This window comes from Monodelphis domestica, chromosome 8 (assembly GCF_027887165.1).
Source record: "Monodelphis domestica isolate mMonDom1 chromosome 8, mMonDom1.pri, whole genome shotgun sequence".
In the NCBI taxonomy this organism is placed as follows: domain Eukaryota; kingdom Metazoa; phylum Chordata; class Mammalia; order Didelphimorphia; family Didelphidae; genus Monodelphis; species Monodelphis domestica.
This window is the reverse complement of record NC_077234.1, coordinates 202,201,519-202,221,717: the sequence shown is the minus strand read 5'-3', so window position 1 is coordinate 202,221,717 and position 20,199 is coordinate 202,201,519. Positions and strand designations below refer to the sequence as shown.

The 20,199-nt window shown below is 35.2% G+C and overlaps 1 protein-coding gene across 3 annotated transcripts in view; it reads right to left on the bottom strand.

The window, feature by feature from the left end:
- REV1 (REV1 DNA directed polymerase) overlaps nucleotides 1–20,199 on the bottom strand; it is a 118,615-nt gene that overhangs the window by 64,236 nt on the left and 34,180 nt on the right. For all 3 annotated transcript variants that reach the window (XM_007501123.3, XM_007501124.3, XM_056808277.1), the window contains one exon: nucleotides 1,633–1,696. In XM_007501123.3, the coding sequence (XP_007501185.2) occupies nucleotides 1,633–1,686 (54 nt within the window). In that variant the 5' untranslated portion in view covers nucleotides 1,687–1,696. The remainder of the gene's footprint in view (nucleotides 1–1,632; nucleotides 1,697–20,199) is intronic.

Genomic DNA, 20,199 nt, shown 5'->3' with positions numbered 1-20,199 from the left:
TCCTTTGGAAAACAAAAAAAAATATATTCTTGTTTGGGTTAAGGAGTAAGATAAAAATTAACAATTCATCTGTGCTTACAAAAAGGTGCGCATGTTATAAATACATTTCATATATATGTAATAAGTCCGTCTATATGTGTGTGTGTGTGTGTGTGTGTGTGTGTGTGTGTGTGTGTGTGTGTGTGTGTGTGTGTATAAGTTAAAAAAAAAAAAGACAATACTAGCTTAAAGTTAAATACCAGACCATAAGCTATTTGGAAATTTAAAGACTTTTTTTTTTCACTCAACAAAAACTGTTACATTTTGATTATTCAATGCAAGATAGAGATTGAAGAAAAGCATTGTCCAAACACTGCCTTCAAGGAATGTATATTCTAAAGGATAAGAATACACAAATGTTTTTCACAAATAATAATAGAAAGAAAGCACTAACTAGGGGAAGGCTTAGGAGAATCTAGATTCAAATCTGGCCTCAGACCCTTCCTAGTTGTGTGACCCTGGGAAAGTCATTTTAATTCCAATTGCCTAAGCCTAACCTCTCTTCTATTAATCAATATTTATCTATCAATACTAGATATTGATTCTAAGACAGAAGATAATATTTTAAAAAAGAAAACACTAACTAGAAAGGCAAAGAAAAACTTCAAGACGTTATATCCTAACCAGAGCCTAGAAAAATACCTAGGTTCTATTCTTATTTTCAAGATATGCTTAATTCAATATATCTAACTATAGACAGATTATTTAGTCTGTCAGTATCCCTAGTTAACCAAAGGTTAGAGACAATTACATATCTGCAACAATTGACAGAATTTCTGGATTAGCAGTTCCCTATGCTAATAAAATGACAAATCCAGACCTTCTAATTTCTATTCTCTACCCTAATAAAAACACAAAACAAAAAAACTACCTCTGCTTTAAAAAAACAAAACAAAACAAAAAAACCTGACCACATTATCTAAAATTCCACACATTACCAAATTAACAAATTAGATTTATTCAAGTTAAGAGCCGTCTTCTTTTAACATGCAAAAAATCTTTAGGAAGGCAATAGATAAGTAGGAATAAGTGTAATCAAAAAGAATTGAGACTACAGAACTGTGAGATTATTTTAACAGAAGAGTGATGAATAATTTTAGAACACTGCATGGGAAGAGTTGCAAAGAACCCAAGAAAGATCTGAGCAGAAAAAGTAAAGAAGATGCAAAGGCTCTACCTAACAACATAGGCCTAATTCTAGTTGAAATTACATCAAACACCCCAACCTTCCTATTTATTCTTTCCCCGAAAGATTTCACTATATGATTTGTAAATTGTTTCCAACAACACTGGAAAACAGTAATTCTTTAAAATTTGTAATTAAAGCCATTTCAGCAAAGTATAAAGCTAACCCATATTCAAGAAAAGTTGAACTTAGTTACTTGGGAAAAACTAGCTCATTATAATAGCCTATATGCAAAAATGGCTTTAAAATTTTTTACGATTCCATCATTTTATTGTCTGACAAAGCACAGCGGCATTTAAAAAGGCAAGGACATCATTTATTTTAGATTTGTCAGAGTTATTACCATTTATTAATAACAGAAGCTTTTTTGGATTCAACAAAATAAATTGTACTTATTTTAAACATACCCATTTCCCCCAGCCATCATTTTCAGGTCGTTTCCTCCATCCACTTCGCCTCATACTGGAGCTTCTGCATAAGGAAAAAAAAAGGATTAATGTTAATTTGGTAATATTCTTCACCATTTTTACTGACATTTCATTACAATATAAGCAAGAAGGATAAAACAAAAATAACTAAATTATGATTCAAAGAAGTTAAAAATGAAATTATTAAAGAGAATATTTCAAAAGAATTTCTCCCTCACCTTTCCCCCTTCTCTAATATTTAAGGTTATTATCCTATGTTTACCAAAAGTTATTATGCAACTATGAATTATATACCACTTTACAGCTTACAAACTGACTTCTTCATAATAATCTTGTGAAGTAGATATTATAAAGTAGTATTAGCCTCATTTTACAGGTAAGGAAAGTAAGGCTTCCAATTTAGAAAAATACCCACATTGTGAAGATTGTATTTAGCTATTTCCTATTTGTAACAATGAAGATACTAAGTTTAACAAAATAAGGAATTTCTTGGGAACTCTAAATTACTTCACCCTACTTAGACCATACTTTAGGGAAAGATAAAGTTGTAATCTCCTGATTGAATAATGAAGGTACTTAGTTCTCACCTTATAGAGAAGTCAGAACTTTAAGCTAAGTCTATTTTTAGATCTAATACAAAAAGGTGTTAAGTAACTATGAAAGTTAAATTAACCACAAAAAGGTCAAGTAACTAACAAAAGGTGAACTTAAAGAAGTGTTAGGTAACTCCAAAGATATAATCTAATAAAAAAAAAAAGATGAGAACTAGGAATGGGCATTTAGGGGAGGAGACACAAGGGTGAAAGGTCTATATATTTGGTTCCCTTGCTGTCTCAGGGTTTTCCTTATTGGTGGGAATCCTTAATGGCAGTGGAGAGTTAGCTGAGAGCAGCATGATGGGCTTTTTGGCATCTTAGTATGGCTATAAGCTATTGTCCAGTTTGGTGGTGAGTTTCTGGCTGAGTTTCCTCCTTTACTTTCCAACTTTATCTTCTTAGAAGCCTCTAATCTTCTTCAGAGATCTAGAGGCAGGGATTTTAAACTTCCCCTGGCATAGGCCAGGAAGGAGAAATTCTATATCCTCTTCTCTCCTTCTCCTTAAATTCCTTCCCTCTATATTAATTAAAATACCATGAAATTGCCAGACTGACTTAGTTATTTTATTTGGAGACCAATTAGATCTAGATTTTTTAAGTCACAACCCTAAAATCATCTTTACAGTCTGGCTAATCCATGAAGGTTGTGACCAGAACCCTCAAAATTCCTGTGAAATCTCTTTCCTTTCTCTCTTTATTACTGCTCAAGACAGTTTTTTTTTTTTTTTAAACAGCTAACTCGGCTTCAAAACACAGCTGTAGAGCAGGTGAGTAAAAAAAAACAAAAAACATTTTTATTTCTCTCTTTTCTACTTATTCTTAATTAGGAGTGAGGGAAACCTGGGGAGAATTTTTGCCTTGTCCTGCTCCCCACGTGTTTTGTGAAGCCTGCTAGTGAAATTTAGAACAAAATAAGACCCTTGGCAGTAGAGCCATCTACTGACAAATGGCAAAATTGCAGGCAACTTAATGGTTGACTATAGGAAAATGTGGCTACAGCTAGTTTACAACTTAGTTAACAACTGACTTTTCAGTAAAAACATTGTTCCTTTTACAGTACAAATATTGTTCTTTGTCTATTTCATAATCCCAGATGATGCATGGCAATGGCTATACTTCACACAGCTTGAGATTTTACTTGTTAGAACTGTAATGTATCTAATTCTCTCTAAGAGAGTCCTGAAAAATACCATGCATAAGATATGGAATCAAATAAGAGATTCAGGTCAGTCTCCCCTTGAAAAACCCATTTTCCAGTCAAACTGAGCAATTGTTACTTTTACTACTCAACAAAATGGGGAACTAAATACTTGGTTTGAGTTTATAGAGGAAAGTTCGGGAGAGCTCATAGCTTTTATGAAAAGCACTAAAAGGGACTCAATAACATCCCAGAATAAGAGTGACTTATCTCTCCATACTCCATCATTATCAGAATCCCTGTCCCACCCTGCTCTACACAATTTGGCTCCTAGTTCTCAAACTTCGCCCTCCCATACCCAACCCACTCTTCCCCCTGCCCTGCCCCCTCGGCCCTTGCCACCCCCCCCCCCCCCACATTTCGCCCTGCACATGCACTCTGCCCAACCTTTTAACCCTGAAGATTTAAATAAATTCAAGGAAGATCTTCCATCATTTGAGGAAGAACCAATATTAATTATAAAAAGATTGGAGAACATATTCAGAACTTTTGACCCCACTTGGATGGATGTTGAAAATTTATTAGAAAATTTTCTGACAGAGAGAGAAAAATGTCTTCTCTCTGGCTAACCAGAAGCAAGGTAAGAGAGGAAATTATTGGCCAACTGAAGACCCATACTGGAATTCCAATGTTGAACCAGATTATACAAAACTAAACCAGGCCAGAGAAGCATTATTGACAGCCATGAAAGCTTGCTCTGATAGACCTAAAAAATGGTCAAAATTTGAAAAACCCGACAAGAAATTAATGAGATTCCCTCCCAGTTTGTGGACAGCCTTAATGATGTAGGAAATACATATATGGACCTCGATTTGTACAGAGAAAGGGACATTAGGCAAATACATAGGCAATTTGTTGAGAATTGTTCAGTGGTAAGAGACTAAAACTAGCTGTCCTAATTGGAACTCTATGGACCTTGAAGAATCAAGTAGAGTAGCAGCCTATGTTTAAAAGGGTCGTGCAGAAAGAAACAAGGAACAAAATACATTAGTGGAAGACTTAAAGAAAGAAACTGAAATGTTAAAAGGACAATGGAAAAATCAGGGAGAGACCAGAGCCCCTTTGCAGGAATCCACAGATAAATCATTAACATGTCTTTACTGTGGGAAGAGAGGCCATGTAATGATGGTCTACGTAGGAGCTGGCTATGGGAAAAAAAAATGGTAACAACTTTAGAAATAATAACTATAGGAATCATAATGCCAATCAAAATAACAACAGTGCTCCAAATGAGGAAAATGATAATACCTAACACAATGCCCAATAACAATATATAAAAAACGGAGTTCGTCCACACTGTACTGTGGGTGAGAATCCCCATCAGCATGGGGGATCCCAGAAAACTGCCCAAGCACCTTTATGAAGGTGTGAACGGGGATGAGGGCCTTGGAATCAAAAAGTAAAACCTTTGATTTTCCAGACCCTGATATTTTAATGCCAGTAATCCCTATACATGCCCCCCCTCCACACACACACACATAGTAAGGAACCTCACATCACTTTAAAGGTGGGAAATTCATACTATGATTGTCTTTTGGACACTGGGGCATCTAGGTCAGTTTTGGTAAACAAACCAGATGCAAAATGTGACTCTATTGGCTCTCTAAATGTAGTAGATGAATCAGGAAAACCTTTAAAAGTCTCCCAAAACTTTCTCGTCACAAGGTATATGTGGGACGCCTAACTGTTGAACATTCTTTTCTTTTAATGCCTGGATCCCCCACAAACTTGCTGGGGAAGGATTTACTAGGCAAACTTCAAGCCAAAATAATTTGCACCCCAGATTGCTCCTCATCATTGGAAGTACCTGAGGAATCTTTAAAATTACTCCCTGTACTTTTCTCAGAGAGCCAAAAGAGATTCCCACTTCTGAAATACCTACAGATATACTGGAGTCTCTTTGGGCCACATCTTCCAATGTAGGCTTACTTAAATTAGCTGTTCCTGTTCAGATTAAAACCAAATCTAGCCTACCTCCTCCCATTCCTTAGTATCCTCTCTCAAAAGAGGCAATAGAGGATATTACCCCAGTAATAAACTCATTAATTGACTAGGGAATAATAATCCCTTGTAAATCTGAATACAACACACCCACCCTGCCCATTAAAAAACCAAGGGGGGCCCAATGGCAAGGACCTCTATAGATTCGTACAGGATCTGAGGGATGTGAAAAACCACATTATAAAGAGACACTCTGTAGTTTCCAACATACATACGATTATTTCTTCTATTCCTAGAACAGCTACATACTTTACAGTAGTAGACTTGTACTCAGCTTTTTTTTTTCCCCATACCCATAAATGAGAACTCCAGGCATACTTTTGCTTTCACCTGGAAAGGCTCCAAGAATACGTAGAGTAGTCTGCCCCAGGGTTATGTGGAAAGCCCGAGTTTATTTGCACAAATTTTGAGCCAAGACACTGATAATTAGCATTTAAAAATAGCAAATTAATCAAATATGTAGATGATCTACTCTTGGCTTCAACAGATGCAGAAGCATGTCAGGAACATAGTAAACACCTTCTATTGGAATTGCACAAAAGAGGGCATAAGATCTCAAAAGATAAGTTCAGCAGTGATTCCCTAAAGTAGAATATTTGGGGTTCAATCTGACTGCAGGTACCCGCTCTATTTCTCCAAAACGAATTGAAAATATTCAAAATTTAAATGCTCCTACCACTAAGAAACAGTTGAGAGCAATTTTAGGAGCAATAGGGTTTTGTAGACAATGGATTCCTTGCTATGGGAAAAATTACTAAACCCCTTATAGCACTAACAAGGGATTCAGTCCCTGAACCCCTCAAATTTGAGCCAGAACACTTGTCAGCTCTAATAGATCTAAAACAGGCTATCCTGTCTGCCCCTGCTCTAGGCATCCCAGATTACAACAAGCCATTTATTTCCCAGCTTCACTGCCCTCTAATATTAGCACTCAAGGGGAAGAACTCTGAAACACGCCTGTATAATTACCAAGGATAAAAAGGCAACAATTTATACAGATTCTAGATATGCTTTTGGCATTTGTCACTCAGTTGGGATGCTATGGCTCCAAAGAGGATTTTTAACCTCAGCTGGAAAATCTATAGCTAATGCAGAAATTATTAATGAAGTTCTTTCTGTTCTCCAGCTGCCTGAAGCCCAAGCTGTAGTTCATTGCTCTGCCCATACAGGTGGCACTGACCTTGTCTCTAGGGGAAATGACTGAGCAGATGCCGCTGCAAAGCTAGCAGCCATAGAAGGGCCTGAATTAATTTTAACATTAACAACCACTGATGACTTAAATTTATCACTTTCCAATAATGAAAAGGAAGTAGAAAAATGGAAGCAAAAATTCAAAGCAAAACAGATTAATGGAGTATGGGTGTCATATGAAGGAAAACCCCTGCTCTCCAGAAGTTTCTATCACCAAATTTGTCAATCTATTCATAAAAATGGTCACTTTGGTACCCAGGGCATTGTGGACTCTGTCAAGAGAGTATGGATAGCCCCTGGTATAACTACCATAGCCTCTAAAGTATGTACAGCCTGCACTACCTGCCAAGCATATGACCAACATGCCTTTCGTGGCAAAGCCTTTGATGAGTGTCCTCTGGCTTACACACCTTTTGAGCACCTACAGAGAGATTTCATAACAATGCCACAGGCCAGACATTATAAATTTTATCTAGTCATAGTAGATCAACTGACCAGATGGCTGGAAGCATTTCCTGCAACCTGAGCCACGGCAGTTTTTGTTGCTAAGGTGCTTTTAAAAGAAATTATTCTTCTCTTTGGTCTGCCAGCATGTATTAATTCAGATAGAGGAAGTCATTTTACTGATTCTGTCCTAAATCAGATATATTCTTGTTTGGGGATAACTCCTAAATTTCATGTACCATATCATCCCCAGAGCTCAGGCCAAGTTGAAAGAATGAAGAGAGAACTTAAAACTATGATTGGCAAATTATGCACTGAGGCACATTTAAAATGGCCTGAAATTCTCCCTCTGGCCTTATTTTATCTTAGAAGTAGGCCTAGAGGAGACCTACACATCTCACCATTTGAGATGCTTTTTGGACATCCACCTATACAGGCTAAACCTTTCTCCCCTGCATATACATCACAATTAGTGGGAGATACTATTGCTTCCTGTACACAGGAATTACAGCACAAACTATGTGAACTCCATGAATCCGGAGCTGCAGTAAAAGCCGGACCACTATACGTTTCTCTTCATGACCTGAACCCAGGAGACAAGGTGTATATAAAGAACTCCCAGCGTACAGGAGTAACTCAGCTTTCCTGGGAAGGGCCATTCCAAATATTAACTACTCCAACATCTATAAAGATTGGAGAGAAGAACTCTTCTCATGTAAAGAGAGCATCTTCTGCTGAGACTGATTGACTGTATCCTATCACATGCATAAGAGATAATAATCCATTGACAAGTGGATGCTGTTTTTTAGGAACACACTGAATTCCTGATCTTCTCCCCTTATTTTTATTATTGCTTTTATTTTGATTAGAATATTTTATTTTTTCCCTTTTTTTCTCATTTCTTGTACTAAAGGTACATACAATTAATATTCTTTTTTCTGCAGTAATATGTTTAACACACACACACACACACACACACACACACACAAACACTTGCTATAATATCAATGCATACCCAAAAGCTTTAAACTGTGGGAACCTGCCATTTATTGATAAAATGTTATGGGACTGTGATTAATGTTTGTGTCTGATTCCAGGAAATGGAATAAAACAAGGAGCACAGACTTAACCTGAATAGTGCCAAAAAAGAGCACACAGGAAAAAACTAGTGTGAGACTCGAGGTTGCGACACTTGACATATGTTAAGTTGTAGGACTTCCTTGTATCTACTCTCTTCGTGAAGTACTCAGACAAGTACCAAAATTTGACTATCATTCTGGCTTCCCATATCCCTGAGAATGACAAAAAAATCAGACCAGGGAATGATACTTCCCTATCAAAATAAAATTATAATTCCTTTTCTTCTTATCCTATGGCAACTTCCTATAGTCTTGGTTGCAAATGGGTAATTGAAATATTACTGCATTCTGTCCTACAAACTTGTGGGATAGAAACTACTTTACATTGGACCTATACAAGGACCTGGTGGAAATTTATTAAACCCAAATAAGGGCCTATTTTGAATTTTTTTTCCTCTTTCCATTTTTTTCCTTTCCTTATGCTTTTGGTTGTTTTTCTCTTCTTTTGATAATTGACTCATATAACCCCATAACTCAACATGCATCCTGAGCTGAACTGGATGTTTTTATTTTAACACTTCAGAGGGGATTGTATTTTAATCAAAATCCAAGATTTTGAAAATTTTCATTTGAGAAAGATCTTCAAGGAAGAAGTTGGATAACTCCTAAATCCAGAGAATGAACTGTTGCAGAAAGATGCCAGAAAAACTATACTACATAAAGAAGATCAAGAATGAACTTAGGGTGTGGTTGCCTGAAGTTTGATTGAACATTTATTTGAATGTATACTTTTATGCCAAAAGGGCACTGCCTCCTAATTGGGTTTTGTCAATGCACCCAGCAAACATTGGTTTTGCTGTCTGTCTTTCTTCTATTTACTTCTTCTAACTATTGTTATTTCCTCTTAGAAATACATTTGTAGATAGAAGTGCTTTAGGACTAAAAGATGATTATGTTAAATTATCAATGAGGAAACTAGTCTCCCAATGATCATCAGGTGGGATTGTGAAGATTGGATTTAGCTATTTCCTGTTTGTAACAATGAAGATACTTAGTTTAACAAAATCAGGAATGTCTTGGAAACTCTAAATTACTTCACTCTACTTAGCCAGTACTTTAGGGGAAAATAAAGTTGTAATCTCCTGATTGAATAATGAAGGTACTTAGTTCTCATCTTCTAGTGAAGCTAGAACTTTAAGCTAAGTCTATTTTTAGATCTTAATACAAGAAGGTGTTAAGTAACTATGAAGGTTAAATTACCCACAAAAAGTGAACTTAACACTATAAAACACTCGCCACACAACTAAAACTAGACTTGAGCAATTGGAAAAACATTAACTGCTCATGGGTAGGACGAGGCAATATAATAAAAATGACCATCCTACCCAAACTTATTTATCTATTTAGTGCCATACCCATGGAACTCCCAAAAAATTTCTTTACTGATTTGGAAAAAACCATAACAAAGTTCATTTGGAATAACAAAAGATCAAGGATATCCAGGGAAATAATGAAAAAAACACAAATGAGGGGGGCCTAGCAGTGCCATACCTTAAACTATATTACAAAGCAGCAGTCATCAAAACAATTTGGTACTGGCTAAGAGACAGAAAGGAGGATCAGTGGAATAGCCTGGGGGCAAGTGACCTCAGCCAGACAGTATACGATAAACCCAAAGATCCCAGGTCTTGGGACAAAAATCCACTATTCGATAAAAACTGCTGGGAAAATTGGAAGACAGTGTGGGAGAGATTGGGAATTGATCAACACCTGACACCCTACACCAAGATAAATTCAAAATGGGTGAAAGACTTAAACATAAAGAAGGAAACCATAAGTAAATTGGGTAAACACAGAATAGTATACATGTCAGACCTTTGGGAGGGGAAAGACTTTAAAACCAAGCAAGACATAGAAAGAATCACAAAATGTAAAATAAATAATTTCGACTACATCAAATTAAAAGGCTTTTGTACAAACAAAACCAATGTAACTAAAATCAGAAGGAAAACAACAAATTGGGAAAAAATCTTCATAAAAACCTCTGACAAAGGTTTAATTACTCAAATTTATAAAGAGCTAAATCAATTGTACAAAAAAATCAAGCCATTCCCCATTTGATAAATGGGCAAGGGACATGGATAGGCAGTTTTCAGATAAAGAAATCAAAACTATTAATAAGCACATGAAGAAGTGTTCTAAATCTCTTATAATCAGAGAGATGCAAATCAAAACAACTCTGAGGTATCACCTCACACCTAGCAGATTGGCTAACATGACAGTTATGGAAAGTAATGAATGCTGGAGGGGATGTGGCAAAGTAGGGACATTAATTCATTGCTGATGGAGTTGTGAACATTCTGGAGGGCAATTTGGAACTATGCACAAAGGGCGATAAAAGAATGTCTACCCTTTGATCCAGCCATAGCACTGCTGGGTCTGTACCCCAAAGAGATAATGGACAAAAAGACTTGTACAAAAATATTCATAGCTACGCTCTTTGTGGTAGCCAAAAATTGGAAAACGAGGGGATGCCCATCAATTGGGGAATGGCTGAACAAATTGTAGTATTTATTGGTGATGGGATACTATTGTGCAAAAAGGAATAATAAAGTGGAGGAATTCCATGGAGACTGGAATGACCTCCAGGAAGTGATGCAGAGCGAGAGGAGCAGAACCAGGAGAACATTGTACACAGAGACAAACACACTGTGGTATAATCGAACGTAATGGACTTCTCCATTAGTGGCAGTGTAATGTCCCTGAACAATCTGCAGGGATCTAGGAGAAAAAACACTATCCATTAGCAGAGGACAAACTGAGGGAGTAGAAACACCGAGGAAAAGCAACTGCCTGACTACAGTGGCTGAGGGGACATGACAGAGGAGAGACTCTAAACGAACACTCTAATGCAAATATTAACATGGCAATGGGTTCGAATCACGAACACATGTGATACCCAGTGGAATCACACGTCGGCTACGGGAGGTGGGAGGGTGGAAAAGAAAATGATCTTTTTCTTTAATGAATAATGCATGGAAATGATCAAATAAAATACTATAAAATTTAAAAAAAAGAAGAGAGAGAGAAAGGAGGGAGAGAATGCAGAATTCAAGTTTTCAAAATAAATGTTAAAAATTGTTATTACATATAATCAAAAGTGTATAACTTAAAAAATAATAATAAAAGCAATGGTCCAATCAGGTCACTTTGCTCAAGAAAAAAAAAGTGAACTTAACAAAGAAGTGTTAAGTAACTCTAAAGATATAATCTAATCAACAGAAGATGACAACTAGGAATGGGCATTTAGAGGAGGAGACACAAGGGTGAAAGGTATTTGGCTCCCTTGGTATCTCTGAGATTCCTTATTGGTGGTGGAGAATTAGCTAAGAACAGCATGCTGAGCTTTTCAGCATCTTAGCGTGGCTACAAGCTATTTGTCCGGTTTGGTGGTGAGTTTCTGGCTGAGTTTTCTCCTTTACTTTCCAACTTTATCCTCTTAGAAGCCTCTAATCTTCAGAGACCTAGAGGAGGGGATTTTAAAGTCCCCCTGGAATTGGCCAGGCAGGAGAAATCCTATATCCTCTTTTCTCCTTCTCCTTAAATTCCTTCCCTCTATATTAATTAAATTACCATAAATTTCCAGACTGACTTGGGTATTTTATTTGGCGACCAATTAAATCTAGATTTTAAGTCACAACGCTAAAATCATCTTTACAACATTCACATATTTACCAAGACTTAAATTTAAATCCACTTTTCTTTCTATATATTTTCTCTCTACAGTGTTCAAATCAAATCAACCTATGGAGTAACTTATGAGAAACTCTGAATGAAAATAATATAAGTAGGACAATAAATTAACTGGAACATAATACAACTATAAATACGTTTTCTCTCACCCTAGTTCCTTTCAAATGTTTCTAATTTCATTCCAATCCCCAAGATCCAGGACCCTGCCCCGGCCTTATTTTATATATCTTTTTTTGAGTTCTCAGGACATGGTCACGTATTAAGTACCATAAAAAATGAAATCGTTTATATCTTAACAGAAAGATTTGTTATGAATGTTATTACTTGAGTGAAAAAATCAATAATCTCTAACCATCATCTCATCGGTGCTAAAGTCAGAATTAGTTCATACATACTCACAAGCAAAATTGGAAAATGAAGAAAAGTAACATTGATACCACCTATAATTTTATCCATAATCTGAAACCAATACAAAATGTCTCAAAAAGGAAATCAAGTGTCCCCCCAAAAACCACTTAATCACTGAACATCAGACTTACTTGCAAAACCAAGAGTTGGATACCAAAGGTTGGAATATAGGTTGGAATATAGATTCATTCATAAAAATCATAGAATAGAGATGGTGGTTGATTTTTTTCATCTTATAAAGCAAAGAGCATAAAGGAAAGGTAAAATAATCTTGTAGAAAGTTTGGATACAGTAATAATAAAATCTATAAGGAATAATAGAAAGGGAATTTAAATTCCCATTCAAAAGAACTATAAAATGCATAAAATTACATTTTCTTAATATTTTTAAAGGCATAAAATAAAATAGATTTAAAAGAAAAGTAATCCCCTTAAAAGTACAGTTATCAAAATATTTTCAAAAGCAAGCTCACAGAACCCAAGTTAAGAACCTCAGGAGAAAAAAAATGTGAAAATCAATATACTGAGACATGAAATATATGTATAAAGATACAATTACTAAATGTTTCTTTAAAAAAAATAAAAACTTAAGTAACTAAAAGGTTATTTATTCAGTAATCACGGTTGGATGGCCATGCAAATATATTAAATAATAGGTTTAGAGTTATGCTATCATAACTACTAAGAATATACTTCACAAAGCTAGGAAAAAAATTACAAAATTCATTTGTAGAAACAAAAATTCTTCCAATTGGAAAATAATGAAAAATCTAAGAATTAAGAGGAGAAAGGTGCTTTTTAGAACTCAAAACTATTTTATAAAGCAGTAATTGTAAGTTTTATGCTAAAAAAAACCTTAAAGTAGTTTAATAAACAGACTAGACAAAGAAAAATAAGAAATAACTGAATTAACTTGGTGTTCAATGAATCCCAAAACATAAATAACATAGAAAAGAACTCCATATTTGACAAGAATTTCTGAGACTTATTAGAAAGCTTTGAGGCAGAAATTAGGTTTGGACCAGTAACTTCCAACAATAGTCAGTAGTAGAAAAATATTGAGTAGGTACAATCGAATGAAGGAGGCAAAAAGTCAGAGGCCTGTTGAAAAGGATTATTTCAGTTGTTATATCCAAAGATTTTCTTCCAAGGAATTTCTATATATGAGAAACACGTTGCTATAAAAGAGATTATTGGATGTTTTATTCTAATGAATTTTTTTGTAATCTCCAAAGTTAGTAATGTCCTCAGTATCATTGATTCCTCATTCTTACCTCAAATATAATTAATCAAGTGTCAAATACTGCCACTAAATTTATACCTCTTGTATCTAATCCCCTTTCCCCCTCAACATAGCTACTCCCTTACCTTAGCAGGGTCTCTAGATTACTGCCATAGCCTTCTTCTTCTTCTTTTTTTTAACCCTTATCTTCTGTCTTGGAATCAATATTGTGTATTGGTTCCAAGGCAGAAGAGTGGTAAAGGCTAGGCAATGGGGGTTAAGTGACTTGCCTAGGGTCACACAGCTGGGAAGTGTCTAAGGCCAAATTTGAACCTGGGATCTCCTATCTTTAGGCCTGGCTCTCAATCCATTGAGCCACCAAGTAGTCCCCAGGTCACATTTTTAGAGGACTAATGATGAAAGAAGTTACATATCAACAAAGCAAACACAAATACTAGTGTATACAATTTTGCATACTTCTGGTCTTCCCCCTTTAGGATAAGGAAGGGTTGTTTTTATCCTTTGTTTTTGGAATTAGGATGATGCATAACTATTCATCTGAGTTAAACTACCTTTTATTGCTAATTTATACAGTTGTAATATATACACATATATATGATGCTTCTTTCTTTGCTCTGCATCACTTTTATATAGGCTTCCTGTCAGTTGTCATTTTTTATGATACCATAAAATATTTTGTTAATATTTATGAGCCACCATTTGTTTAGTTACTTCCAAATTGATGGCCACTAATATTGTTTCCATTTTTGTTGTTGGCCGATTTGTTTTGTTTTTCTGCGATAAAAGCTTCTATGAATGTTTTGTTAAATGTTACATTCTTTGTTATTGACCTTTGTGGGTGTATATATCTAGTAATGGGACAAAAGGTGTATGAATAGATTAGTGACTTTTCTTGATATACTTCCAAATTGTGTTGCTAAACAGTTGAATAAGTTTACTACCCTTCCCAACATTATGTTAGTGTGCTTGTCTTCCAATAGCTTCTCTAACATTATAAGATCCTAGATTTTAGGACCTCATAAGAATTCTAGTCTAAGCACTCATTTTATAGGTGAGGAAACTGAGGCCTGTTACATTTCTGAATTTAATAGATGAAAGAAAACTTCCATATTTGACTTGCCCCGGGGTCACACAGCTAGGCATAGTTCTCAATCCACTGAGCCACCTAGCTACTCACCAAGGTGTGTTTTTGAAGTGCTGTTTTAATTGTAAAAATTGTTCTCCTGGTTCTGCTCATTTCATTCTTCACAGTTTATAGAATAACTTTCAATGTTATTCATTCTTATAATACCAATGTAGTATAATCTTTTCTAGTTCTGCTTAATTCACTCCCCATGTTCCCCAGTATTTCCCATGTCTTTTTGAAATCATCTATTTCTTACTTTTTATAGCACAATAGCCCTCCATGTTATTCATACAGCAAAACTTATTCAGCCATTCCTTAATTAACTTACCTATTTTCCTGTTACAATGTTAAGATTCAATGAGTGTAGGAGGAAGACCTAAAAATAACTGATTTTTTTTTAAGAAAATACAGCCTTTTCGTTTTAAAACAAAAAAGGACAGCAGATGCTTCTTCAAGAAGCTGCTGCCAACTCTACCCAAGAGAGAGTAAATGTTTGATGTCACGTATAAAATACTGCCAACTCCTAGGCTAAGATATTCCAATTTGTCCTTACACAGCAAATTTTCTAAAATCCAACATTTTATATAAGTCAGATTAAAAGAATAAAAATTTCTTACTGTTTATTCCTTTGTCTAGCATAGTGATTCTCAAATAAGGAGGCATACATTTAGATATAAATGGATATTAAACACACTTTACTTCATAACTCTGAGAAAGAGCTTTCCTAACATGCCATAACTATCTGATATTCTCTAGTGAAAGTAAAAAAACTCTGCATAACTTCAAAAGCCAAAAGAAAAAATCCAACCCCAAAATAAAATCAACAGACAGTGGTACTAATGGTGGAATTTCCAAAGCAGCAAGGTTCACAGCTCATCCCTTTCTGAGTCATATGGCCAAAATGTCTGTATAAAGTGGGAATTCTTAACATTTTTTGTGTGCCAAGGATCTTTTGGTCAGTTTGGTGAAGCCTAAATAACGCTGAAAGGTGCTCTCTCCCACCTCCAAAGACTGTTTTTAAATGCATAAAATACACAAGATTATTAAGGAAGGCAATTATGTTGGAGAAGTTATTAAAATTTTCAAACAGTAAAAAAAACCCTCAGATACTAGGTGAGTTAAAACCCCCATGCCTGTATAGAGAACAGTCTATAGAGAAGAAAAGGTTATGGAGAAATGATGCTTAGATATTAATCTGTTGTAAAAAGTTTGCTGTAATATATAATACATGACAGATATGTGTATGTACATGGGCATTAACAGAAAAGTTGAGTTGGCAGTCGATGGTACACCTATTAACTAGCTAGCAGAAAGCTAATATCCAAGATGAGAAGATATCAAGCAGTACCTAGACATGATGAATCACATCACAGATCCAAATGAACTACATCCCAGGGAACTAAAAGAATAAGCAGATGTGGCTGCTGATGAATTATCAGAAATTTTAAAAACTGATCCTAATATAACATTCCAAAGTTTTTATATTATCATTCCCTTTCCTGTACTTTGAACCAGTTAGATTGGCCTTAATATTCCTCATGACCAACACTCGCTGTTCCTTTCAGAAAACCCTGTATTTCCTTCAAAATTCATTTCAAAGGAAATCTTTCTCTGACTCCCCAATAAGTATCCTCCTGGCCAAAATACATTTCCTTGTACTTAATGTTTAAATTTTATATCAATTTCCATATGTACATTTGCCTTTTAGCCCTTTCCTTCCAAAGGACTTAAAACTCCTTGAGGGCAGGGATTCTTTCATCTTGTCTTTTTCCACAGCACCCTTCTTTTTGCTTGTATTTACATATCCAGTATTAAACCCAAAGCCTTGCAAATAATAAGTGAGATTAGATTAGATAGAGGGCATTTATTAAATATTTACTACGTGCCAGGTTTGCTAAGAACTAGAGAATACTAGCAAAAATAATAACAGGCCCCAAATCTAGTTCTAATGGTTCTAACATATAAAAGGAATGGAGAAGGAATCCATGTTAGGACAAGATGAAAAAATGAAAATGTATAAGAAGTCCAGACAGTTAAGTGTAAGAGCCAGAGCCAAAGGGAACATGGTTGTTCTGGGTATTTCCTCAAACAAAAATTCTGGGCAGGAACTCGCCTTGGAAGTAGAGGTCCACAGAGGCAGAAATGTTAAAATCTAAAGCAGGAGCAGAGTCATCCTTAATAAACATTGATTGGTTTATTAACTTAAATTTTCATTAAGAGAAAGAATTCAGGATCAGAGAAATTATATTTTGTACTGGTCAGATCAGATCTGAAGTAGTCTAGTATGTTATGCTTCTGGAAAGACACTGACAAGCTACAGAATATCTAGAATAAGGTGACCAGGATGGCAAAAGGCATCAAGACTACGTCATAAACATGAGAATCAGCTGAAGGCAACAGAAATGCTTAACCTGAAGAAGGAAACTGGGGGTGGGGGAGGAGGAGATATAACAGACTTCAAATATTTGAATATTTTATATTTAATATTTTATAGCCATGCAATTAAGACTTATTCTGGAGTAATAGGAAATTGCAAAGAAGAGTATATGGATTGGCTATAGGGGAAAAAAATTGCCCATTTCCAAAGTTATCCAAAAGTCAAAAGGAATACTTGGAAAGGTAGTAGGTTTTGTCTTAGTAGGTGTCTACAAATAAAACAAGATTGCTATTTATTGGGTATATGGTAGAAGATATTCCTACTAGACCAATCTGGGGTTCTTTTCAATGCCAAGAATATGAGTTTATACAGCTACTTGTATTGGTGCAAATACGGGTTGTCCTTCCTCATGAATATAGATTTCCTTCATTTATTCAAAACAATTATTTGTACAGCCCTTGAATGTGGCCTATAATCAGATTCATAATTTTAATGGATTACACAAAAATTATGCAGTGTGTGAAAATCAGAAGACCAATAAAAGTGGGGAAAATGAGAAGTGGTGAGAAAAATGAACAAATTATTTTCATATAGAAATATTTTAAAAGTCTTTTTCCACTAAGTATTGTTACTATAGTACTTGGAGAGTTAAGTTAAAGAGCAGGTACTATAATCTGTACTGATTGTTTCAATGAGAGTTATAAACATCTAAGAACTTTATTATTATGAATATATTCAAAACAAGCATACATTAAGAGGGTTGACTATGATGGGATAATTTCAAAAATCAAATTAAGGAGTTTTTGAGAAAGGGAGATGTACAGGGAGAAGGAGAGAGGAGATAAAATGGGATAAATTTTCCACATAAAAGAGGCTGGAAAGGGAAGAGCCTTTAATGAAAGAGAAGATGGAAAGGGGAGATGGCAGTTAACACTGTACCCTTACTGTCAAAACCAAATTAGTTCAAAGAAGGAAAAATATCCACACTCAGTTGGGTACAGAAATCTATCTTACTCTACTGGGAAATAGGAGGGGAGGAGAACACAGTAGGTGCTGATAGAAGGGAAACCACTTTTGAGGAGGTACAGGGTGAAAAGAGGGAGAGGGGAAAAGAGGAGAGGAGGAGAGGGGGAAGAGAGACAGAACACACAATACATCATGTATAAGAAACACATGAAGCAAAAAGTAAAAATAAAGACGCTGGAAACTAAGCTTTAGGTTAAAAAAAGTAGGGGTAGGGGGCAGCTGGGTAGCTCAGTGGATTGAGAGCCAGCTCTAGAGATGGGAGGTCCTAGGTTCAAATCTGGCCTCAAACACTTCCCAGTTGTGTGACCCTGGGCAAGTCACTTGACCCCCATTGCCTAGCCCTTACCACTCTTCTGCCTTGGAGCCAATACACAGTATTGACTCCAAGACGGAAGGTAAGGGTTTAAAAAAAAAAAAGTAAGGGTAGCAATCATGATCTCAGACAAGGCAAAAGCAAAATTAGATTTAATCAAAAGAAATAAGCAGAGAAACTATATTTTGTTGAAAGGTACCATAGACAATGAATATTAGTACTAAAGGCATAAGTACCAAATGGTTTACCACTCATATTTTTTTTTTAACCCTAACCTCCTACCTTTGAATCAATACTATGTATTTAGGAAAGTGGTAAGGGCTAGGCAATGGGGGTTAAGTGACTTGCCCAGGGTCACACAGCTGGGAAGTGTCTGAGGCCATATTTGAACCCCAAGGCCTCTGGGCCTGGCTCTCAATCCACTGAGCTACCCGGCTGCCCCCTAGCACTCATATTCTTAAAGGAAAAGTTAAGTAAGTTACAGGAGGAAATAAAACTATACTAGTAGAAGACTCAAACTTTCTCCTCTCAGAACTAGATAAATATAACAATAAAATAAACAAGAAAGAAATTAAGGAGATAAAATTTGATATATGATAGACCTCTACAGGAAACTGAACAAGAATAAAAGGGAAATGCTTTTTCTTAACTGTACATGGCATCTTCACAAAAACTAACCATGGACTAAGGCATTAAAAGCTCACAAGCAAATGCAGAAAAGCAAAAATATTAAATGCATCCTTTTCAGATCATAATGCAATAAAATTACATTTAATAAAGGGCTGTGGAATCATAGATTAAAATTAATTGAAAACTAAACAATCTAATCCTAAAGAATGAGTAAGTCAAAGAATGAACCATAAAAACATAAATAGGCCCATTAAAGAGAATGACAAAAAACCAAGATTTATGGGATGCAGCCAAAGGAGTATTCAGGAGAAAAATTTTATCTTTAAACACTAACATCAATAAAATAGAGAAAGAGCAGAGCAATGAATTGGGCATACAACTAAAAATTAATTTTATTAATTAATAATCAAATTAGTTAAAAATCCCTAATTAAACACCAATGTGGAAAGTCTGAAAATCAAAGGATTAATAAATTGAAAGAAAATAACTGAAATAATAAATAAAACTAGGAGCTAGTTTTATGGGGGAGGAGGGGAACTAATGAAATAAACCATTGGTTAATATTAAAAATAAAGAGGAAAACCAAATTACTAGTATCCAAAGTAAAAAGGGTGAACTCACCACTAATGAAGAAATTAAAGCAATTATTAGAAGCTATTTTGCCCAATTAAATACCAAATAAATGACAATCTAAGCAAAATGAATATTTACAAAACTAGAAACTGTCCAGATTAATAAAAGAGGAAATAGATATTTAAATAATTCCATAAGTCAGAAATGAGCTCCCTAAGAAAAAATCTCCAGGCCCAGATAGATTCCCAAACAAATTTTGCCAAACATTTAAAGAACAATTAGCTCCAATATTATATAAACTCTTTAGAAAAACCAGGAAAAAAAACATTTAGACCAATTTCCTTTATGAATATTGACACAAAATTTAAATAAAATACAGTGACAGAGATTATAGCAATAAATGACAAAGATCATACACTATGACCAGGTGGAATTTATACTCAGAATGCAGAATTAAAATTATCAGCATAATTGACCATATCAGTAACAATACCAACAAAAATCATATGATTATATCAATAGATGCAGAAAAAGCTTTTGACAAAATATAACAATTACTCCTACTGACAGAATTGAGGGGATTAGAACA